Source organism: Silurus aristotelis, assembly GCF_946808225.1.
Source record: "Silurus aristotelis genome assembly, chromosome: 18".
NCBI lineage: Eukaryota > Metazoa > Chordata > Actinopteri > Siluriformes > Siluridae > Silurus > Silurus aristotelis.
Genome location: NC_139591.1, coordinates 19670773 through 19696893, shown reverse-complemented (window position 1 = coordinate 19696893; position 26121 = coordinate 19670773). Strand labels below are relative to the sequence as shown.

Genomic DNA, 26121 nt, shown 5'->3' with positions numbered 1-26121 from the left:
AGATTTTACTTCAGAATTTAGATAGTTACAAATAATATTATTAAGGAAGCTCAGGAATTTATAAATGAATCAGTTTATATGTTTCTTTAATCTTTTACATTTGAAATCATTTTCAAAACGTCTATAACCTATTCAAATCTGCTGATTATTTAGACTCTTTTGTCTCTATACTTTGTATTGAGAAATCTTGAAAACTTGACAATGTGTGACAAGAAATTTTGAAATATTACCTCTACAATCATGTCTGAAATTTCCAAAAATTCTTGTGATCTCACCACTTGCATGTAAATAAGCAAGATGGCAACAAATCTCAGGACAATTTCCGATCTTATCACTGTAAAACAAAGTAAAGATAAAAAAAAAATGTATACATGTTTGTAAAATGTTTTTAAGAAATTAATTTCACAAATGTATAAAATATTATTTTACATCAGTAGATGTTTTATTTAATTTCTAGGTCCATTCCAACCTCCCAGCATCATTATTTCTAAAGCTGGTCATCCACTCAATTCTTTAAAAGATTATCTATTGTTGTCTGGACATGAGAAGCTGGAGCCTAGACTGCATGTATGTTGAAGTATTTTCCATTAAAAAAAACATTTGACTTCATTAAGAATGATTCAATCAGAATTGACTGCATGGACAAAGTGGTCTGCATGTGGTAGTACAGCACCAAAGTTCTTGTACATCAGCACAGCAATCATATTAAAGTTAAGACAGATTATTATTAATCTGTTACCATCATAACCTAAAATTCCTTACTGACTGAGAGGGCAAAACATTTGGCCAATGTATTATCATGACCTCAATGCTCACTAGTGTTGAAGGCTCACTGAGCAGTTAGAAATTATGTGCCATATCTAAAGCATCATAGTTACAAAAAATTAATGATCTATTAAACTGTGAACTAACCTACGATTATTTGTTGTCTAATCAAGTTGTAATTTGATATGAATGAAGCCTGCTAATTTAAAATGAAGGCCTTGCCTCAAAAAGGATTCTTTTTTTTTGGTCTTGATCTTAGTCCTGCATTCATTTGAATTCAATACACATCCATATTATCCTTAATCCACTGTTTTTACTTGATTTCGCTAATCCTGGTCTTGGAATTGACAATAACAGTCTTGGTTTCAGCTCGATTATTCTGATCTCACCTTACAATTCTTCCCCATACCACCAGGGTGAACTATTACTCAAAAGCAAGGCAATTCTTGGACTAGTAGAACTCTTATCTGATATTCATTTAAGTATTGCTTTTTTTATTGCATTTATAAACCTTTCTATTTGTATCTAAGCTAAGTTTGTGTTTTGTTTTCCAGTTTTGTACAAGTTTTATCATTTGTCTATTCCACCTTGAATTGCATAATAGGGATTGGATGTCGGTTTGGTTTTACCTGAATTTCAACTGCAATTGCATGATTATTATTAATAAAAAATTGTCTCTCCACCTCCCTCAAACTTTACAGTCAATTAGAGGTATAATTAAAGCTAGTAAGAAAGGCAAAAGTAAAACCCAACAGCACATTGCTCTGAAGGTTAAACTGAACCTTTTAAACCAGACATGCTGGAACACTGTCAGAAAGGAACTGGTTGTTTAAGTCACCGCTCTCAGTAATTACTAACAGCTCACTTTGTGCAGCTGTACCATCCACTTAAAGAAATGTAGTGTATAGAACTGAAAAAACTTGCATGGAAAACTTTATATAACTCAACAGAAATGCGCTCTTATGTAATTGCAACTGATGACTGCATACTTCTTCTTTGAAAGAAGTAATCGACATGGAGATTTATCATGAAAATCATGAAACATACTGACTTTGAGAAACTGCATTATATGAGTTACTCTTTAGGTTCTCATGATCTTGACATAAACATTGTTTCCTCGTGATCTGTACTTATTTTTCTGTGTATTTGGCATTAAAGCATGTTTTAGAGGCAGCAGCATCGAGATCATAAGAAAAATAAGTTGTGATCATGAAAAAACAAGGAAGAAAAAATATTATAATGCATGGCCTCTTAAGTCTTCTGTATTTTCATACAGACGATGAGTGAAAAACAAGTATGTCTAGCTATAACAATGTTCTAAATAGGATACAGTATTCAGGAAATGAAATCTGGAAAGTCCAGTCAGCCTGTTTGTATTCGTTTTGTGAAGAGACCAGACACTCGCCTTTCCTATTATTGTGGTCAAGACAACCTTTGTAAAGTCCATGACCATTACTAGAGACAAGACCAAATGAGTAGAGGCGAAGTGAAGAACAAGTCTGAATAAAATTAAACCAAAAGATTTAGACTAAAAGACATCCTTTCAATAGGGAAAGCTTTTACTTTAACAATTTTGCTTCTTCATACGTTGTTCCAATATTTTGGCTGGGTTGTTGTTTGTTTGTTTTTAAAGGAATGAGGCCAAAACCACATTTGGTAAGAACAATGACCATGAATTAGACATGTCAAAGTCAGTAGAGGAAGCATCTCAATCAGAACTTAAGTCCCATAGTCCTAAGTACAAGTACAATGTAATAATTTGTGTTTACTCACCTGTCACTTGTGGATAAAGCATATTGTTTTTAAACTTGTTTTGCAGCATACCTGTACTAAGAGCCATCTACTCTTTAAGCAGAACAACAGCATAATAGGACATACTGTCTATAAACTATTATTTTTATATAAAAACCCGATAACGGATGACGTGAACTATAAGGCTTGGGCTTCCTAACATGAGTCATGAGTGATAGTTTTCTGTTCTATTTTCTCTAATGTTCTGGAATCTCTACACCAGTTAGAAACAATATCTCAAACACATTTTTGTCATTTTTGGTTGTTTGCCAAATATTCTACATGGCTTCCCAGAACCATAACACAAACAAACTCCACCCCCCCCCCCCCCCCAACACACACACACACACACACACACACACACACACACACACACACACACACACACACACAGAATATGTTCCATTTGTTAAATATGCATGTAATTCTTGTAAATAATAATAAGCCACAATTTAAAACCAGAACCAGCCATTAGTGGTTTTAACAAGTCTTATGAAATGTACTAGCGCAATGAACATAATTTCTACACTATATGGACATAATTTGATGGACTCCTGAACATCACACCCATATATGGTTCTTCAACCTGCTTATACAAACCTATAAGCACACAACTGCATAGCACATCTTTGCTTTGTTTTTTTGTAGCCTTAAGATTTCTCTTTATTGAAACTAAAGATTCCAAACCTGTTCTGGCACGACGTCGCTTCTGTGCTCCACAGAGGCAAAGGTCCCGGTGCCCACAAATTTTTGGCCATAAGATATATTTACTGTCTTTTAAAAAGATTTCCTCAGTAAGGTTTTTCAGTGATGGTATTGCAGAGTTGATGCTGTATTTTTATTTCTTTTTTTTTCTATTTCATCTCATAATCACGATTATTTCCACTTCATGATGGTAACTAAAGAGATTAACACCTTTTTTCATTCAGCTATCATAATGCTTCATGATTTGCTTTTATTATAGGATGCAAAGTTTTAAAAGTCCCAACTTCAGTGAACAAAGCTTCTCCTAAAGAATAGTTTGGACTAAAGCTATGTTCTGGTGATACGTCTGATCAGATTAACTGTAGACTTGATAGCAGGTCGAAAGTGCAAAAGTAACCCAGATGCTGATTTCCTGACGAATGGAACATAACACTTTTGCTTTCTACAATCTCAACAAGTCTGACGTGTTTCCTTCTATGCAAATAAGCACATCTAATTGCAAATTATTCCTTTGTAACACAATTAATTTTTAAAAGATAGTACTGCTACATTCTTATATAAAAGTTTAAAAGATATATAACTTACCTTTATATGCCATGGTGCTCAGGTAGGGTTTGGGACTCCAGCTGGTTTCTCTCTGGTGCCTCTGTGTAAAACACAAGAGCTACTGAGCAAATTCCAAAGACAGCCAGAAGCACTACTACATTTTTTACATTCTTCACAGAAGGAAATTAATCCATAAACGAGTTTCATTATTAAAGCATAATATAGGTATAAAAATGAAATCACACTTTTTTTATGGTTTTACAGAGCAATAATACAAATCATAATAATAAACAAAATTATTTGATCTTTAGCAGCTCTTCCAATTTGTAAATACGTATGAACAACAGCACGTGACATATTACACTGTCATCATTAATTATTTTTTTTATAAAAAAAACAAAATAAAACAGACAAACTATGTGTGAAACTCTAAGTACATCTTCTGATTTAATAGTTTGTAAAACCAGCTTTAGCAAAATTAACTTGAAGTAATTGTGTTCTGTGTGACTTTATCAGTTTCTCACATCACTATTATTGATTATTGCGGTTTGCAGGCATTTGTTTTTGGACGGCTATCTTAAGGTTTTAAATCAGGACTTTGAGGTTGAGTTCTGGATCTTGACTGGGTCAATGCAACACCTTGATTCTGTTCTTTTTCAGCCATTTTGTTGTAGATTTGTGTGTGTGCTTGGGATCATTGTCACAGAGTTCTTGGCCAACTCAATGACTGCAAGTTAAACAGGTCCTGTGAGTTCAAAACAAGCCCAACTGATCACCCCTCCACCACAGTGCTTGACAGTTGTTATCAGATATCCGTGCTGATATGCAGTGTTTAGTTTTTTTGGTCTTGTCTGTCCAAAGGCCATTGTTACAGAAGTCTTGAAACATTTCCAAACAAACTATATTCATCTTCTTCTTCTTCTTGAATGCTCTAGACTAGTAAACTGTTTAAACTTGGGCTTTTACAGACGTGGTCATATTTGCAGATGATCAATTAATCAATTGCAAATGATTAGCGGCACCTGGCTGCTACTTAATTTCTTAAATCCTATGGAAGGTGTACATAGTTTTTCATACATGATGATGTTCATCTGTTGCAATTAATTTTAAGATGAAGATGAAACACTATGAAGATAACACATACATTTGGCACTCTATGTATTGTGAATTTAGTTGTCAGAGATTATTGTCACGCCTGACATGAAGCAGCAGTTGTGATTTCTCAAGAATACATTACTCAATCACGATGGTAATAATCAATCATTCACTGCCATTTAAAAAAATATATATTTCTTCAGTCTTTAATCTTACCAAAAAAGCTTCTATGATAGCTATGTAAAAAAATAATGTACATTATATATATATATATATATATATATATATATATATATATATATATATATATATATATATATATATATATATATATATATATCATGATTTACCAGTTCAAGTCAGAAAACATTCAATGTAAAAAAATACATATTCAACCCCTCATTACATCTGCACTATTTTATCTATATGTATCCTTATATCCTTACTGTACATTCTGCCCAACATTTCACATTCACTGTACATATGCTTACGTATATATCACATGCTGTAAATATGCTACCTATTTATCTGCAATATTTGCACTTTTTGCACTTTTGGTAGATAGATTGACAATATAATTGTATCTATTTATCTATATCTATATGTCTGTCTATCTGTCTATCTATTTATTTATTTCTAGTATGCAATATATTGATAAACCAGTTTCTTTTTATTTAATTTTGAAGATTATTTGGGTTTTTTTTAGGTTGTGCATGCAAAATCATTCAAATTGCAGGATTATATGTTTAAAGATACCCAATATATTAGTTTATTTAAAAGAAAAGTATATTCTTTACACAATTATAATATTTAAAGATAAAAGGGATACTTAGTATTAAATATAAAAAAAACTGTTTCATACTGTTTTCGAAAAACTAAACTACATAATAAAAATTCCTGCAATAATTTTATTTATCTCTGTTTCTCGAAATCTCAACTGCAAAAAACTGGATTCTGGTGGCTGAAATGGCACTTAAATGACAGTTTTGTGGAGCAAAGGTTTAGGCACCTTCACCAAATATCTTATCTATGAACAATTTTAGATATATATATATTTATTTATTTATATTTTCTATTCAAATCATTATTTAGATTTTTTTACTGCGAGCAACTGCAACTAAACAATTCCCCTATGGGAGCAATAAAATATTCTGATTCTGATAGTGTAAATATAAATAGTAGCGCCATCTTGTGACAAAATTGGTTGGCCCATCCGGCTAGTCTGCTATTATACATTTGGACGTATCTTGCTAGTATGATATATATATATATATATATATATATATATATATATATATATATATATATATATATATATACAGTATATGAGGAAATCATTAACTTAACAAAAGATTTTATAAAGTGTAAAAGGAAAAGCAGTGTGTTTTGGATATATATATATATATATATATATATATATATATATATATATATATATATATATATATATATATATATATATATATATATATATATATATATATATATATATATAAAAAAAACAATATTTTTTTTTTTCTTTTTTTACAAAAGCAAAAATATTTATATAGAAATTATTCATTTGCAGATAATAAGACTATTGAAAATTATTATTATTGTTGCATTTCTAAACAATTATTTTACTTACCTTTATTGTCCATGATTTCGAAGAAAATTTTAAACTACAGTAGGTTTCAGTTAGGTATTTCTACATAAGTATAAAATAAGATTGACTGGGCACATTCAGAAGTTCAATAGTACAAAGTATAGGTATACTTATAACTATACTTATAACTATAAGTATATACATATAGTATTCAGACTGTCATTCAACCGATTTCAATTATAACTAAAACAAACGTATCTGTAATATAAGTCTCTGTATAAGCTACATACTAAGGAATTAAAACAAGGGCAATTATATAAACCTGTTATGTGCAGAGTATCCAGAAATACTTTCAAAGCAACATGTACAACCATTGTCAAAACCAAACAAAACTGAGCATCACAGTGTGTTAAATGTATAATCATAAACACTATTTTTTAATCAGATGTTAATATTAATACACATTTTCATGCGTCACTTTTTAATTATAATTAGTTAATGCCATTTAAACATTCACAGAAAAGAAAACAAAAAATTATCTATAGATCAAACATCATTAAAGGAAAACGTATATTTCTTTACTTAATATATAATTTACTTGTTTGTAATTTAAAATTATTTTGAATTAGGTTGTAAAATGTGATGTTTTGACATAGAATTAATTTTATGATCTTCTTCTTCTTTCGGCTGCTCCCATTAGGGGTCGCCACAGCGGATCATCCGTCTCCATACCACCCTGTCCTCTACATCTGCCTCTTTCACACCAACTACCTGCATGTCTTCCCTCACCACATCCATGAACCTCCTGCTTGGCCTTCCTCTTTTCCTCCTACCTGGTGGCTCCATCTTCAGCATTTTTCTACCAATATAATTCATGTCCCTCCTCTGCACATGTCCAAACCATCTCAATCTCACCTCCCTCACCTTGTCACCAAAACATCCTACATGTGCTGTCCCTCTAATAAACTCATTTCTAATCTTGTCCATCCTCGTCACTCCCAACGAAAACCTTAACACCTTCAGCTCTGCTACCTCCAGCTCCACCTCCTGTCTTTTACTCAATGCCACTGTCTCTAATCCATACAACATTGCAGGTCTCACCACAGTCCTATAAACTTTCCCTTTCATTCTTGCAGATACCCTACTATCACAAATCACTCCTGTCACTCTTCTCCACCCACTCCACCCTGCCTGCACTCTTTTCTTTACTTCTCTAACACACTCTCCATTACTTTGCACTGTTGACCCCAGGTACCTGAACTCCTCCACCTTCTCCACCTCTTCTCCCTGCAACCGCATCACTCCACTGCCCTCCCTCTCATTCACACACATGTACTCTGTCTTACTCCTACTGACTTTCATTCCCCTTCTCTCCAGCGCATATCTCCACCTCTCCAGGCTCTTCTCAACCTGCTCTCTACTCTCACAACAAATCACAATATCATCTGCAAACATCATAGTCCAGGGAGACTCCTGTCTGACCTTGTCCGTCAACCTGTCCATCACCACTGCAAACAGGAAAGGGCTCAGGGCCGATCCTTGATGCAGTCCAACCTTCACCCTGAACCAGTCTGTCGTACCTACTACACACTTCACTGCCGTCACACTGTCCTCATACATATCCTGCACCACCCTCACATACTTCTCTGACACACCTGACTTCCTCATACAATACCACAACTCCTCTCTCGGCACCCTGTCGTACGCTTTCTCTAAATCCACAAATACACAATGCAATTCCTTCTGTCCTTCTCTATACTTCTCCATCAACATCCTCAAAGCAAATAAGGCATCTGTGGTGCTCTTCCTCGGCATGAAACCGTACTGTTGCTCACAGATGGTCACCTCTTCTCTCAGTCTGGCTTCCACTACTCTTTCCCATAACTTCATGGTGTGACTGATCAACTTAATTCCCCTGTAGTTACTGCAGGTCTACACATCTCCCTTATGCTTAAAGATCGGTACCAGCACACTCCTTCTCCATTTCTCAGGCATCCTCTCCCCTTCCAGAATCCTGTTAAACAATCTGGTTAAAAACTCCACTGCCATCTCGCCTAATCATCTCCACGCTTCTACCGGTATGTCATCTGGTCCAACCAACTTTCCATTCTTCATCCCCTTTATTTGCTGCTCTCACTTCCTCCTTACTAATCCTATCTACATCCTGCTTCACCAACTCCACATCCTCCAACCTTCTCTCTCTCTGATTTTCCTCATTCATCAGCTGCTCAAAATACTCCCTCCATCTTCTCAACACACTCTCCTGACTAGTCAACACATTTCCCTCTCCATCCTTTATTTCTCTAACTTGCAGTACATCCTTCCCAGCTCGGTCCCTCTGCCTGGCCAATCGGTATAAATCCTTTTCTCCTTCCTTAGTGTCCAACCTCTTATACAGCTTCTCATATGCCTTTTCCTTGGCTTTCGCCACATCCCTTTTTACCTGCTGCCGCATCTCCTTGTACTCCTGCCTACTTTTCTCATCACTCTGTTGATCCCACTTCTGTTTTGCCAACCTCTTTCCCCTAATGCTCTCCTGCACTTCCTCATTTCACCACCACGTCTCCTTGTCTTGCTTTCTATTTCCAGATGTCACACCAAGTACTTTTCTACCTGCCTCCCTCATCACTCCTGCAGTAGTTGCCCAATCATCCGGCACCTCTTCACCACCACCAAGTCCCTGTCTGACCTCTTCCCTGAACCTTACACTACACTCTTCCTCCTTCAGTTTCCACCATCTTATTCTTCCTTCAATCTTTACTTTCCTCCTCTTCTTCTTCGCCTCCAAAACCATCCTACAGACTACCATCTGATGCTGTCTAGCTACACTGTCCCCCGCCAACACCTTACAGTCTCCAATCTCCTTCAGGTTGCATCTCCTACACAGAACATAATCCATCTGTGTGCACCTTCCTCCACTCTTATACGTCACCCTATGATCCTCCTTCTTCTTAAAATATGTGAACACCACCGCCATTTCCATCCTTTTAGCAAAATCTACCACCATCTGCCCTTCCACATTCCTCTCCTTAAAACCATACCTACCCATCACCTCCTCATCACCTCTGTTCCCTTCACCTACATGCCCATTAAAGTCTGCCCCATTTACCAATCGTTCTTTTCTAGGTACACCTTCTACCACTTCATCTAATTCACTCCAGAATCTGTCCTTCTCCTCCATCTCACAGCCAACTTGTGGAGCATAGGCACTGATGACATTTATCATCATCCCTTCAACTTCCACCTTCACGATCATCACCCTATCAGAAACTCTCTTCACCTCCACTACACTCTTACTGTACTCTTCCTTCAGAATCACCCCCTACATCATTTCTCTTCCCATTCACACCATGAAAAAACAGTTTAAACCCACCTCCAATGTTCCTGGCCTTACTCCATTTCCACTTGGTCTCCTGAACACACAGCATATCTACCTTTCTCCTCTCCATCATATCACCTATCTCTCTCCCTTTACCCGTCATAGTACCAACATTTAAAGTACCAACCCGAACCTCTACTCTCCTACACTGCTCCTTTTCCTGCCGTCTCTGTAGACGTCTTCCTCCTCTCCTTCTCCTCCTTCGGCCAACAGTAGCCCAATTTCCACCGGTACCCTGTCGGCTAACGATACCTGTGGCGGTCGTTGTTAACCCGGGCCTCAACCGATCCGGTATGAAATTCTCATTTGTGATCCGCATATTTGATTAGTTCTTTACTCACTAATACATAAAATATAGAATAAAGGAAATAAGGTGATAACTTTCTAATGAAATTGTAGTTTTTAGGTCTTACCTTAGCTCCAGCCAGTCTGCTTTTATCACACTAAACATTAGCAGGTTACATCTCAAACTAATGTGATTGAATAGAACAAACCACTAATTGCAAAGTGTAATTCATTTGTAAAGTGAGATTTATTTCAGACACAGTAACAGTAACAACATCCAACCAACCTTGAGATGTTTTTAAACAGAAAGGGTCAAATGAAGAAACAATCAGTGTGTGCAAAATAATAATATAAGAAAATTGTTAATAGAAATTCATCTAATAAGAAAAAAATCAAAATACCAGTTGGAAAGAAATTAATGTAAAGTATGAGAGCTTTTAAAATTAATAAACTTTATTATTTCAATTTATAATTCATCTATTTTAATATAAACATATATCAGTGAGTGTGTGTTTGTTGAGAGGGTGGGCAAATTGACTGCAAAACATTAAATAATTGCTTAGCATCAAAGTGCAGATTCTTTAGGTTTTAGCTTTAATTAATAACTACCCTAAAATTTGAAAAAGAATAAGGGAATTTTTCCATTAGAATGTGTGAGCATGGTGATTTGTATTATGAATGGCCTTAAACATGTTTAATGACTCTATAAGCAACTATACAGATCGTTATTTGTAAGCGAATCCAGATTTTATTCCTTATTGTGCATTGTATTAGATTATTTTTTTTATAAATATTGTAAATTTCAAGCAACAAGTTTTTGCATGCAGATGTACTATGTAATGTTTAACTCTTATAGTATGGGTACAGTATGTTAGCTTCATTCTAATTAACTGCATCATTGGTGCTTGAAGATGAAGATGTAAAGCCAGGGTTCGATACATTGTACATATCTGCAAAAGACCAAACAATATAGTGTTAATTTACTCACAATTTAGGACAAGGCTCACATGCATAGTGCATGATAACGTTAGCACATAAGAAAGAGATGTAACATGGGTGGGTATATGAACTGTAAAAAAATTATTTATTATTTATTATTATTTAAGTTACTTACTTCTATGCCGTAACCTCTGAATGAAAGGGAATCCACTTGAGGATGAAGGTCCGGCACTAGTACTCTGAAATTTAGACACATCCATTGTTAACAATAATTATTAAAGTAAAGTAAGAGTGAATTGTATTCACCTGTAGTTCCTAAAAGAACTAGCATATACAATATACAATGAAGTGTATTTACCCTAGTGCGATTGGAGCTTAAGTTCCTCAGTGAGAACGTTCCTGCCAATGCTTCTCGGACCTGCAACCACAAAACATGCAATATTAAACTAAGCATTATTTATACCTGTTTGTGTTTTTTTTAAATAGAGTTGTTAGGTAGATTTTAAGTGATCATACCTTACTATCCAGTAATGTTCCAAACACCAAAATAAAGAAACCCTATATAAAAATATAATTTTTCAAACATTTACTGTATGAAATATAACAAATAACTATAATTTTTTTTTTAATTAATATTCATTTAAATATGTGCAGCATGTATTTTTTACCTGCAGTGAGTTAAGGAAGGCGAACACCACATGAATCCCAAAATTTGGTGACACCATGGTCCCAATGCCGAAGCCCCACGTTAGACCAAAGAGAGGAGTTAAAATCGCCACACATCTTGCAATGACCACTAAAGGATGTTTTTCATCTGGTTGAGTTGAACCTCCTCTTCTCAACATCTTACACAAAACCACAACAAGCACCAGGAGGTTTATAGCAACAATAGTCAGAGCAGGAATCACAAATGCCAGGAGGGACTTCGTTTCATTCCAGTTTAGCCAGCAATTGTAATCTTTTTGAATGTATCCATGGCCCCCAGCTGTAGATGCCACAGTAACAACAGCTATGATTAATGGGGCTCCATAGCCAACAGTGAAGCCTATGGCCATCATTGCTCCTCTGGTCATTCTTGAAAAGACCATGGTGGTGCGGTAGAGGAGCAAGAGTGCTGAGACAAACATCCAGAAGAAAAGGGCGAGATAAAAGAAGTGCATGAAGAAGGTTGCTGTACTGCAGGGACCCTCGCCATTATTTACAACTGCTGCTCCAATCATGAAGCATATGTTTGCAATCAGAAGGGAGACAGCAATGTTGACTATGGACACATGGCGCATGTAGGATGTGTCATTTCTTGTCACGGATTTCCATATAATGATTTCAATGAGGAGGCACAAAACCAAGCTGGCCATTGAAATTGCCACACCAATGTAAGTTATATAGGCTAAGGCTGTGGTTTGTTCTTTAGATAAGGTAAATGGTGACATCAGAATTGAAAAGGAAGTTGTGTGATTGCACTCACATGTGAATCGTCCAGTTTCATTCCCTACTGGTTTTAGTTGACATCCAGTCGTGTCCCATCCTCCAATGCCATTTAAAAGTGTGAAGTTCCAATAGACACACTGAGGGCTTCCCAGTGTCTTATTTTTTACATTAAAAGAAAGTAAGATGTCCTCAATTGTTGTGTTTGTCTCAATCACAGCTACATCTCCATTGATGCTGGTCCCAGTTTGACTGCTGTTGTTGTAGGTCAGATTTCGAACAGGTAAGATATTATCAAGAGCTTCAGAAATGATGACTGTGAAGTACATCGGTGCATTATTTGCTGGAATATTTATTTGGGTAGTTGAATTTTTTCCAAATACTCCAGTAAAAGGGGGGGTAAAGGAAAGTTTATTGAGAGAAGAGAGGTTTGTTGTTATGTTGAAGCTTTCATTCGTGAGTCTACGGGCTATGCTTTCCATCGAGTTTAGATGAACAGAACTAATATTCTTGTTTGCAGTGTTATTGTTTATAAGCATCCATTGGCGTTGTGCACCGTCTGAGCCAATGACATCGGATGTGCTTAGGAAATTCTTGAAATTGAAAAAAAATATATATTATAACATAAAACTTTATATTTTTAGCAAAATGGAGTAGGAATTAAAAAAGAAGTAACTGTCAAATTGCTATATTATACTATTTATACAATTTTAGTATAGATTATATAAGCCCATAGACAATGTTAAAACTTTTTACTTCATGTAATTTTTACATAGAATTAACTTTAAATAAAATATACACTCACTGATTTTTTTTTTATTATTTCAAAAAAGGTGCCTACCTCCATAATGGGTTTATCAATAGAAATTGTTTGTGAGAGACTGGAAACAATGTTGAGTATTTTTACAATTGTTACAATGGTTGCCGCAGAGTCAGTGATATTGCCAATCTCTGATGTAGCAGTACTGCTGAGGTTGCTCATAAAATTTTGAATGTTTTCCACTGTTAATACCTAAAGACAAAAAAAACATAAAAAATTATGTGGAAACAAATAAAAACCACAGAAATAATATTATACATCATGGAAGTAAAAAGAAAGTCAAACTACCTCAGCTACAGCCAATAAATTCGCGAAGACCCGCAGAACACACTGGTCATCTATGACGGTCCAATTATTTGAAATACACTGAGCTGTTTGATAGCCTTCTTTGCCACTGCTGCAGGAACCAATGACCATATCTCCATTATTTCCAGCTCCAAAAAAACTACTATAGCAGGGAAATTCTAACAATGGAGATATGAGAAATTGTATTTACTCTATGAGTCAACGACACAATGTTACATATGCAACCTCAGGTTTTTAAGATTTCATAGATCAATATTTTCCCCATGTGTATGTTTTTTCAGGATAAATCTTAAATTAAAATTTAATATAATTGAAGGATGCATAGCTGAAAAGATATAATCATCCTTATATTTTATAAACAACATTTATTTACTTTGAACAGAAAATGACAAATTGAGATATTGCTTACATGTAATAGTAATATTATAATTATAAATAATAATCCTTTATTTTTATTTCCACAAGGCACACTTTCCTATGTTTGATACTGATTTGGGGAAGAAAATAATTAACAAAAATTGCTGCTTACTCACGTTGGTTTTTTACACTTATTATGGTGGTCTTTGGGTTGATAGTTTTGCCGATGGGAGTACTAAGTCGACATGTGAACTTTATTTCTTGGTCAGCATTGTTGCACTTGGCTTGTTTAACTATATAGTCACATAATTCACAGCCTGTCTGGGGGTCTGTGCACACAATTAAATGACAAGATGTAGTGAAAAAGTCAACCAAATGATCATTCCTCATAATATTCATTGTCATTTAAGAAAAGAAAAGAGCTGCATGTTACCTGTTAAAGTTGTGCTACATTCTGAGCTCCATTGCACCTGATAGCTATTCTGAACACAACACTGCAGTGTGATTGTTGCATCCGTACATTTTTCAACTTTGTTGTTGGTCACTTGGATAATGGGGTATGGCTCAATTTGAATATTTTGCCAGATAACATAGGGCAGAGAATTTACTGTTGTGATGCATTTGTACTGACCTGAGAAAACATAGAAGGTGCACTAATCAAAATCTGCTGACGAATTGTGGCAGATTTTCCTCAATGCTCAGTAAATCTTACCAGACAATTTGCTTTTTGAAACTATACACTTATTATGAAAAATACATTTATAATTTTTTTTTCTTTATAGTGATACGCTATTTTTTTTTTAGAAATGTTGAAATGTTTCTGTATTTTAAAAGGAATCGTTATATTAACTTTTTGCATAGTACTCTATATAACTTTCTTTTGGCTTCTCCCATTAGGGGTCGCCACAGCGGATCATCCGCATGTTTGATTTGGCACATGTTTTTATGCTGGATGCCCTTCCTAAACGCAACCCTCCCCATTTATACAGGCTTGGGACCAACACTAAGGCTTGTGCAACCCTAATGGCTGGGGTTGGTTCCCTGACCGGGGATCGAACCCAGGCCGCAGCGGTAAGAGAGCACCGCATCCTAACCACTAGACCACATATGTTCAGCCTTATATTATGTCTTGAGAAATGGTTGATTTCTTTATAAATTAGTTGCAAAACAATATTTAATTATAATTACGGTCAAAAGACATTGACTTTAACATTAACAGGTTTATTTAAAAAATCATAATGGTAATGTTGCCTCTCGTTACAGTTCATATATACTTACACATTATTTCTGACTACTGTAAGCAGATTTAACATAATTATCTCAGACTTACCACTTTCACTGTCATTTGCATCCTTCACAGTGAGTTTATCTTGAATAATTTCATATTGGTTTGATGACTGTAGATTAATGTCACCGAAGTACCAGCTTATGCTGTTTTTCTCTGGAGGACTGCAGGTCAGTAGGAGATTTTTCCCAGGATATATATAGCCAGTCATGTTGTATAGTCCACCGTTCACTGAAATTAAGAGCCAAATACATAAATTAAAATTTTTCCAAAATATAGCAAAATTGTAAATATGTACAACATTAATAATGGAGCTTTATACAGTTAACAAGCTCTTACCACTTTGGCTGAGTGCATTATCGTTCACAGAGAATCCCTGATCACGGAGATTTTTAACAAGGGTTTGGCTCACTGATAATAAATTCAAACTGGTATTTGTTGTTTGAATAGTGAAGTCTACGATGATGCTGCCAGATCTGTTTAAACCATGAAACAATAATTTAAAACATTCTTATTTGAAATAATACATCATTTCAAGCTTTAATTTAATTAAAATGATGATTTTAAAAATCGAGAATATCAGATATCAGATATAATTATTGCAGATTATAAAAACATCACCTGAAGCCAGTCACTCTTGCAGAGTTACTCACATAACCAGAGACAGTATTGAAGCTGCTATCAACCTAAGAAAGAATTTCAGAATGGAAGTATATACAGTATGTTACTATCTACTATTTTTTATAATAATATCAATAATTATAATAATAATAATAATAATAATAATAATAATAATAATAATATTATAATTATTATTATTATTATTAATGATAATAATAATAATCATAGTCATAATCATAATAATAATTTATTATCAGTATTATATTGGTAATCATAATTGTATCAAATTATATTGTAATCAACACTTACTGATTTCCTTATTTTTGATTCATAGTCTTTGTATGTTGCAGTAGTTTTGTCAGTGAGTGCGACATCAAATATTCCATTTATTGTTATTGCAAAACTTAAAGTTGTATCTGTAAAATAAATATCAATAAAATACAATTACAACAATAATTTAAAAAAAAAGAAGTATATTGTTTGATACAGGAAAGAACAAGGATTAAAATTATACATGGTTTGGTTGTTGTTGTAGAAGCAGGAGTAGGAGTAGGATTAGTGGTGTTTGCTATGGACATATTGAATTCAAAATCAGTTGTAGAACAAGCATAAGGTTTATGAAAAATCTAACAGTCTTTCAAACTGTAGTTTTTTTAATAAAGCCAGATTCAAAGTGGAATTAAAAAAAGCTGTTCAGTAATTGTTGGTGAAACCACATATCAGTTAAAAAAAGGTTTACATCTGTTGGGGTAAGTTCCCCAACAGTAAACACTGGCTTTGTCTTTCTTTAAGTTTTAAGAGCAGGCCTTGTATAGCTAGTGTTTGGATGGTGTGATGCAGCATGGTGTGTTATTATGGCTAATATGTTTCTATTTTAATTTTTTTTTTACAAGACTCTTTGCATAATCAACTCAATTTATGTAAAAAAAAACTTAAATGTTACTCTTAGTGCACCAATCTATTAATATAATGATGTTAATGAGTCAAACTCTGATTAAAATCTATTACATTTATTATGAGCCCAAAAACTTATTTATAACTATTTAAAAAAATGGCACAATTATGGCCACAGGTGTTGAGGTAAGTGAGAGACAGGAGTTTGTTTCATTGGTTATTACTACCAAATGTTTTACTTGCTGTTGAACTGAAGCTGAATTGTATATTGGTGCTGAGTAGATACACCAAGCAGCACCTAAAACAAATTCCACACAGTAATTGTATTTTTACCTGGAGTTGTTTTGGGTATGCATGTAGAAGAATCTATGAAACAAAATGTCATAATTAAACATGTAATATACATTGTTTTTAACTCACTTGACCTTTTTCCATGATTAATAAAAAATAAAAAATAAAACTTTGTTCAGATTTGTGTAGATTTAAATGCACCTAAGTATTTAATTCTATCAATACAAAAACTTCTAAAATTAAAATGAATTTGACAGTTAATGGTGGTTATTGTATAATAATAAAATAATATATTATCTAAAATTAGTCAGGCTTATGTTTCCTGTTGTAATTCATACATACTCATCAACTCATTGATTGGTTGGCATAAGTATCCATCATTTGGGAAAGCGTTGATGCAGCCACATGAGGAACTGGTGACGTTATTACAAGACCCATATTGTGTGCACTTTTCACATGGCCAGAAATACTGATCCTCACACTTGCACTGATATTTAGAATCATTCAAACTGCACACTGTGAATAGAAAATCATGCTGAGATCAAATATTAATAAAACAATGCTGTGATTTTAAAATATATTTTACATGAATCTGTGTAATAATAACATGTAGGTCAGTTGCATGTTTAAGATACTGTGTAGTGTATAAAGTCATAATAAAAAAAATCATCAGTTAATAATAATCAAAATATAAGAGAAGGGGGGTTTTTTTTGTTGAGTTTTTATGGATATGATACATTTGTTTGACTGTCCACTGGGTCAAGATATAATGAATAAAAGGGGTTTTTAATATCTTGATAAGAACAAATATGTATAAGCAGTATATATATATATATATATATATATATATATATATATATATATATATATATATATATATATATATATATATATATATATATATATATTATTCTTAATGTAGTGACTTTTTTTTTTTACAAAAAAATAAATCACCCGATTAAGTTAGCAGCAGAGTTAGACTTGTTTTCCTCTACCATTCCCAAATGAGATACTATAATAACCACTGTAGTTTTGGATATGAAAATCTATTTATTGCCTTTTCTTTGCGTTTGTGAGCAGATATTTCACAGTGCAAAGTTAATAAACAAAAACAAGCATTTCATAATTTCTGATTTCCTGCTTGCACACACACTGTAGGATCTGCTATTATTTTACATTAAAAAATGATTCCTCTCCAACTTCATGCTCATTTCTGTATACAATCATAGAGAACATTTTATTTTGTCAGCACCACCCAGTGACTTGAAAAATAAAAAACCCTGAATGCTGCTACTCTAATTGCATTTAAATCTGAAGACAAGACATGTCACAAGGTCATTATAAACAAAGGAGAATAATATCAGTAATATTCTATAATCTCTAACACAATGTGACTGTGAGATTCAATAGAAACTGAAAAGTCAGTTACCTGTAGTGATGTTAAATTCCTCAACCTTGACATTACTTATTGTTATGGGTAAAAAATATTTAGTAAATTGCAAATAGCTCCTGTATTGATTCAGGATTGTTACATCTATTATATCTGTATCAATCTCAAATTCCATCAGATAATTAGCTGAAAGAAAGAGGAAAATATTGTATAATCATATGAAAATATAACAACAACAACAACAACAACAATAAAAGTAATAAAGAACACTGGTCAGAACTGCACATCTTATGGTAGATACTGGGAGAGGTTAAGCTGTGTGTGGTACTGCTGGACATGTAGTTTTACCAGTGGTGGAAGAAGTACACAAACCATGTACTTGAGTTGATTATAGATACACTGAGTAAAATCTTACTTCAGTAAAAGTGCTTCCTTCAAACCTTCATTTGAGTAAAAGCACAAATGTATTTGCCTTCATATTTACTTAAGTATCAAAAGTACTTAGATTTATAATAGCTTTAATTTTCTTATTATCTTTTTTTTTTTCACAAGACTCATTGCTTAATCAACTCAGTTTATTTTCAACTACTTCAATAAGGCCAACCTCCAAACTAAACTATTAAACAAGCACACAGGTGTTGTGGTGAGTTTGAGTCAGGAGTTTCTTCGATCATGTAATACTATCAAAATGTTCTGCTTGCTATTGAGCTGACAGTGAAATGTATGTTGGTGATAAATAGATACGAACAAACAACAATCAAAACAAGTTTAAAACAGAACAAATAAAATATTTGACTTTGAAATGTAGTGAATTAAAAGAAAAAGTTTCCCCAAATGTAAATAATTCAGTAAAGTACAGATACGTAAAAAAAAAAAAGCTACTTAAGTAAAGTAATGAATTACATTTACTTTGTTACTGTCCACCACTGTGTTTGTGGAGGAAGTCCAGAAAACCTACCCATTACTGATCTTCAGGTATAGGGTTTAATTGCATGGTGATTTTAGAGAAAGCAACATTTCTAAATCTTAAATGCAACAGCTTTAAAAAGTCAAATTGTTTATCCATCTCCAAAATACATATTACACATCTATACACACACACACACACACACACACACACACACACACCCACACACACACACACACACACACACACACACACACACACACACACACACACTGTCATTGAATCTTTACCTGGTGGTGTTGTTGGAACTGCATGTTATTTTGTGAAAAAGCCAAAGAAGAACATAGATGGAAAAAAAAGAATCCAAATAAATTATTAAACTGTAATAAATTATAATATCCTCTAATGCTACTCTTACTGCACCAATCTATTAATAGAATAATATTAATGAGTCAAACACTGATTGAAATCTATAACAATTATAATGAGCCCCAAACCTTCTTTTCAACTAATTCCAAAAAATGGCTTAAATAAGGCTACAGGTGCTGTGGCAAATGAGAGACAGTTGTTTCTTCCATGGGTTATTACAATCAAAATGTTCTGCTTGCTGTTGATCTGAAGCTGTATTGTATATTGGTGATAAGTAGATACCACCAAGCGGCAACTAAAACAAGTTTAAAACAGAGAATGTGCTCTACCCTGATTGGTGACTTGCTGTGGGTTTGAGCAGTTAGATTTTATCCATTAATAAATCAAAAGGAACGACTGATTTTACAAAATGTAGTTAGGCAAAAAGTACGAATTTCGACTTTGAAATGTAGTGAACTTAAAACAAAAAGTTTCCCCAAATAGAAATAATTCAATAAAGTACAGATATGTGGGAAAAAACTACATAAGAACAGCAATGAATTACATTTACTTTGTTACTGTCCACCACTGGGTATGTTGAGGAAGTCCAGAAAACCTACCCATTACTAGAGATCAGGAGGAGGGTGTAACTGCATGGTTCCTCCAGAGAGGGCAACATTTTTAAATCTTACATGCAACAGCTTTTAAAAGACTAATTTATGATCCATCTACTAAAGACATATAACACATCTATATGCTGAACACACACACACACACACACACACACACACACACACACACACACACACACACACACACACACACACACACACACTGTCACTAAATCTTTACCTGGTGTTGTTGATGGAACTGCATGTCATTTTGTGGGAAAAGCCAAAGAAAGGAATTAATGGAAAATTAGAATACAAATAAATGATTTAACTCCATGCTGTTACATATTATTATAAAATCAACTAAGCCATGTTTAAAAATGTATAAAATCTCAGATGTTTAAGAAAATCATGAGCCCAAAATCTTCCTTTTACTACCGTAATTTCCGGACTATAAAGCACACACATATATAAGCCGCACCCACTGAAATTACAAATATTTTAAATTTTTTACATAAATAAGCCGCACCAGTCTATTAGTCTATAAATGTCTACACTAATGTACTTTACACAGGCTGAAACGAAAGACGCGCTACACACGGTATAACGGGTGAAATATGTTGGGCTTCCTTTAGGAGCATAGCGGTATTATGGGACTAGCCTGGCACTGCATTTTTTCCGGTTTTACTGCATGTGTGCAAGACGAGGAATATGTCCTTATTATTTTCTGATGCTGATTTCTAAGTTTCTTTGACTAACCCGTAACGCTGTTGCCAAGAAAAATTTAAAAGCACGAGTTTTGGAAACCTGTCTTTGCTTATATGATTTCTGTTGTAACTGGAGTTAGCGAGCTCTCCCATCACCCAGACTCAACTGGATACAACGGCTTGTATCTAAACAGTAGCCGACCAAGAAAGTCATTGTTCACTGTCTTCCTCCTTCCTTTCACAACTATTTCTCTTGGGAGTTTATCTTTTGGCATCGTCTAAAGAGGTGCGTTTTTTCGTTTCCGTTCAGAAATTTCATTGGTCTAATGTTATGTCGCTCAGTTTGTTGGCTTGAAGTTTGTGAAACTGGGAAAAAGCCAGGAAAAATCCATAAATTAGCCACTTTGTTGTTTAAGCCGCAGGGTTCAAAGCGTAGGAAAAAGTAGGGCCTTATAGTCCGAAAAATATGGTACTTCCAAGAAATCACACAAATAAGACCACAGTTGTTGTGGCAAGCTCAAGTCAGGAGATTCTTTCATCATTTATTGCTATCAAAATGTTCTGCCTGCTGTTGAACTGAAGATGAAATGTATGTTGGTAATAAGTAGATACGCAAAGCAGCTCCTAGAAACAAATTCAAAACAGAGAGGGCGTTCTCTAGTGTAGTTTTACTTTAATTTTTTTCTCAAGTGTATTTTTACCTGGAGTTGTTGTGGATATGCATGTAGAAGAATCTATAAAACAAAATGTCATGATTAAAAATACATTGTATTTAACACATATAACACATAACACAATAAATAAAAGAAAATGTTGGTTAGGATTTGTGTAGATTTAAATGGAACTAAGTATTTGATTCTATCAATACAAAAACTTTTCAAATTGAAATGAATTTGACAGCAAATGGTTGCCATAGTATACCAATGAAGTAATATATTAAATAAAATTTGTCAGGCTTATGTTTCCTGTTGCAATTCATACATACTCATTGACTCATTGGTTGGTTGGCAGAATTGTCCATCATTTGGGAAAGCGTTGATGCAGCCACATGAGGAACTGGTGACGTTATTACAAGACCCATATTGTGTGCACTTTTCACATGGCCAGAAATACTGATCCTCACACTTGCACTGATATTCAGTATCATTCAAACTGCACACTGTGAAATCAAAAAACATAATGAGGTGAAATTGTGTTAAAACAGTGCTGTGATTTTAAAATATATTTTAAATGAATCTGAGTGATAATTAATTCCAGGTCATTTGCATGTTAAAGATATTTTATAGCGTATGCGGTAATAAATAAAGAAACAAAGAAAGAAAGTAACAGGTTTTTTTTGGAGCTATTTGTGGATGATACGTCAGTTTGATTTATTGACCACTGGGTGGCGACATAATATATAAAACGGGTTTTGATTTCTAGATTAAACAGGTGTGAAAGTAGCGAATAAAAATGAATCTTCATAATGTAGTGATCTTTTTATAAAATAATAAATCACTAGAGTATGCTAGCAGCAGAGTTAGACTTGTTTTCCTCTACCATTTCCAAATGAGTTACTATAATAACCACTGTAGTTTTGGATATGAAAATCTATTTATTGCCTTTTCTTTGCGTTTGTGAGCAGATATTTCACAGTGCAAAGTTAATAAACAAAAACAAGCATTTCATAATTTCTGAATTCCTGCTTGCACACACACTGTAGGATCTACTATTATTTTACATTAAAAAATGATTCCTCTCCAACTTCATGCCCATTTCTGCATACAATCATAGAGAATTTTTCATTTTGTCAGCACCACCCAGTGATTTAAACATTTTTTTAAAAACCCTGAACGCTGCTACAATGATTGTGTTCTAATCTCATGAAAATATTTTAGTTTAAGGTTATTAAAAACAAAGGAGAACAATATCAGTAATATTCTGTATGACTCTATTGTAAGTGGGATCATATAATTTCAAACACAATGTGACTGTGAGACTCAATAGAAACTGAAAAGTCAGTTACCTGTAGTGATGTTAAGTTCCACAAACTCGACATTATTTTTTGTTATGGGGAAACTAATTCTTGTCAATTCGACCCTTAATGGATTCAGGACAAACATATCTAATGCATCAATCTCAACTTCCATCAGATAATTAGCTGAAAGAAATGGGAAAATATTGTATAATTAAAAAGAAAAAGTTTAATAATAACAACAACAACAAAGTAATAAAGAACACTGGTCAGAACTGCACATCTTATGGTAGATACTGGGAGAGGTTTAGCTGTGTGTGGTACTGCTGGACATGTAGTTTTACCAGTGGTGGAAGAAGTACACAAACCATGTACTTGAGTTGATTATAGATACACTGAGTAAAATCTTACTTCAGTAAAAGTGCTTCCTTCAAACCTTCATTTGAGTAAAAGCACAAATGTATTTGCCTTCATATTTACTTAAGTATCAAAAGTACTTAGATTTATAATAGCTTTAATTTTCTTATTATCTTTTTTTTTTTCACAAGACTCATTGCTTAATCAACTCAGTTTATTTTCAACTACTTCAATAAGGCCAACTTCCAAACTAAACTATTAAACAAGCACACAGGTGTTGTGGTGAGTTTGAGTCAGGAGTTTCTTCGATCATGTAATACTATCAAAATGTTCTGCTTGCTATTGAGCTGACAGTGAAATGTATGTTGGTGATAAATAGATACGAACAAACAACAATCAAAACAAGTTTAAAACAGAACAAATAAAATATTTGACTTTGAAATGTAGTGAATTAAAAGAAAAAGTTTCCCCAAATGTAAATAATTCAGTAAAGTACAGATACGTAAAAAAAAAAAAAGCTACTTAAGTAAAGTAATGAATTACATTTACTTTGTTACTGTCCACCACTGTGTTTGTGGAGGAAGTCCAGAAAACCTACCCATTACTGATCTTCAGGTATAGGGTTTAATTGCATGGTGATTTTAGAGAAAGCAACATTTCTAAATCTTAAATGCAACAGCTTTAAAAAGTCACATTTTTTATCCATCTCCAAAATACATATTACACATCTATACACACACACACACACACACACACACACACACACACACACACACACACACACACACACACACACACACACACTGTCATTGAATCTTTACCTGGTGGTGTTGTTGGAACTGCATGTTATTTTGTGAAAAAGCCAAAGAAGAACATAGATGGAAAAAAAAAAATACAAATAAATTATTAAACTCTAATAAATTATAATATACTCTAATGCTACTCTTACTGCACCAATCTATTAATAGAATAATATTAATGAGTCAAACACTGATTGAAATCTATAACAATTATAATGAGCCCCAAAGCTTCTTTTCAACTAATTCCAAAAAATGGCTCAAATAAGGCTACAGGTGCTGTGGCAAGTGAGAGACAGTTGTTTCTTCCATGGGTTATTACAATCAAAATGTTCTGCTTGCTGTTGATCTGAAGCTGTATTGTATATTGGTGATAAGTAGATACCACCAAGCGGCAACTAAAACAAGTTTAAAACAGAGAATGTGCTCTACCCTGATTGGTGGCTTGCTGTGGGTTTGAGCAGTTAAGATTTTATCCATTAATAAATCAAAAGGAACGACTGATTTTACAAAATGTAGTTAGGCAAAAAGTACGAATTTCGACTTTGAAATGTAGTGAACTTAAAACAAAAAGTTTCCCCAAATAGAAATAATTCAATAAAGTACAGATATGTGGGAAAAAACTACATAAGAACAGCAATGAATTACATTTACTTTGTTACTGTCCACCACTGGGTATGTTGAGGAAGTCCAGAAAACCTACCCATTACTAGAGATCAGGAGGAGGGTGTAACTGCATGGTTCCTCCAGAGAGGGCAACATTTTTAAATCTTACATGCAACAGCTTTAAAAAGACTAATTTATGATCCATCTACAAAAGACATATAACACATCTATATGCTGAACACACACACACACACACACACACACACACACACACACACACACACACACACACACACACACACACACTGTCACTAAATCTTTACCTGGTGTTGTTGATGGAACTGCATGTCATTTTGTGGGAAAAGCCAAAGAAAGGAATTAATGGAAAATTAGAATACAAATAAATGATTTAACTCCATGCTGTTACATATTATTATAAAATCAACTAAGCCATGTTTAAAAATGTATAAAATCTCAGATGTTTAAGAAAATCATGAGCCCAAAATCTTCCTTTTACTACCGTAATTTCCGGACTATAAAGCACACACATATATAAGCCGCACCCACTGAAATTACAAATATTTTAAATTTTTTACATAAATAAGCCGCACCAGTCTATTAGTCTATAAATGTCTACACTAATGTACTTTACACAGGCTGAAACGAAAGACGCGCTACACACGGTGTAACGGGTGAAATATGTTGGGCTTCCTTTAGGAGCATAGCGGTATTATGGGACTAGCCTGGCACTGCATTTTTTCCGGTTTTACTGCATGTGTGCAAGACGAGGAATATGTCCTTATTATTTTCTGATGCTGATTTCTAAGTTTCTTTGACTAACCCGTAACGCTGTTGCCAAGAAAAATTTAAAAGCACGAGTTTTGGAAACCTGTCTTTGCTTATATGATTTCTGTTGTAACTGGAGTTAGCGAGCTCTCCCATCACCCAGACTCAACTGGATACAACGGCTTGTATCTAAACAGTAGCCGACCAAGAAAGTCATTGTTCACTGTCTTCCTCCTTCCTTTCACAACTATTTCTCTTGGGAGTTTATCTTTTGGCATCGTCTAAAGAGGTGCGTTTTTTCGTTTCCGTTCAGAAATTTCATTGGTCTAATGTTATGTCGCTCAGTTTGTTGGCTTGAAGTTTGTGAAACTGGGAAAAAGCCAGGAAAAATCCATAAATTAGCCACTTTGTTGTTTAAGCCGCAGGGTTCAAAGCGTAGGAAAAAGTAGGGCCTTATAGTCCGAAAAATATGGTACTTCCAAGAAATCACACAAATAAGACCACAGTTGTTGTGGCAAGCTCAAGTCAGGAGATTCTTTCATCATTTATTGCTATCAAAATGTTCTGCC

At 34.0% G+C, this 26121-nt stretch overlaps 1 protein-coding gene across 1 annotated transcript in view; it reads right to left on the bottom strand.

Moving 5' to 3' along the window:
* LOC310741547 (uncharacterized protein) overlaps positions 1 to 26121 on the bottom strand; it is an 80781-nt gene that overhangs the window by 30229 nt on the left and 24431 nt on the right. Inside the window, exons 25-30 of the mRNA XM_083569469.1 lie at positions 24185 to 24202; positions 23058 to 23192; positions 22038 to 22211; positions 21754 to 21786; positions 19677 to 19694; positions 18519 to 18665 (exon numbers count right to left, since the gene is read on the bottom strand). Coding sequence (XP_083425595.1) covers positions 18519 to 18665; positions 19677 to 19694; positions 21754 to 21786; positions 22038 to 22211; positions 23058 to 23192; positions 24185 to 24202 — 525 coding nt within the window. The remainder of the gene's footprint in view (positions 1 to 18518; positions 18666 to 19676; positions 19695 to 21753; positions 21787 to 22037; positions 22212 to 23057; positions 23193 to 24184; positions 24203 to 26121) is intronic.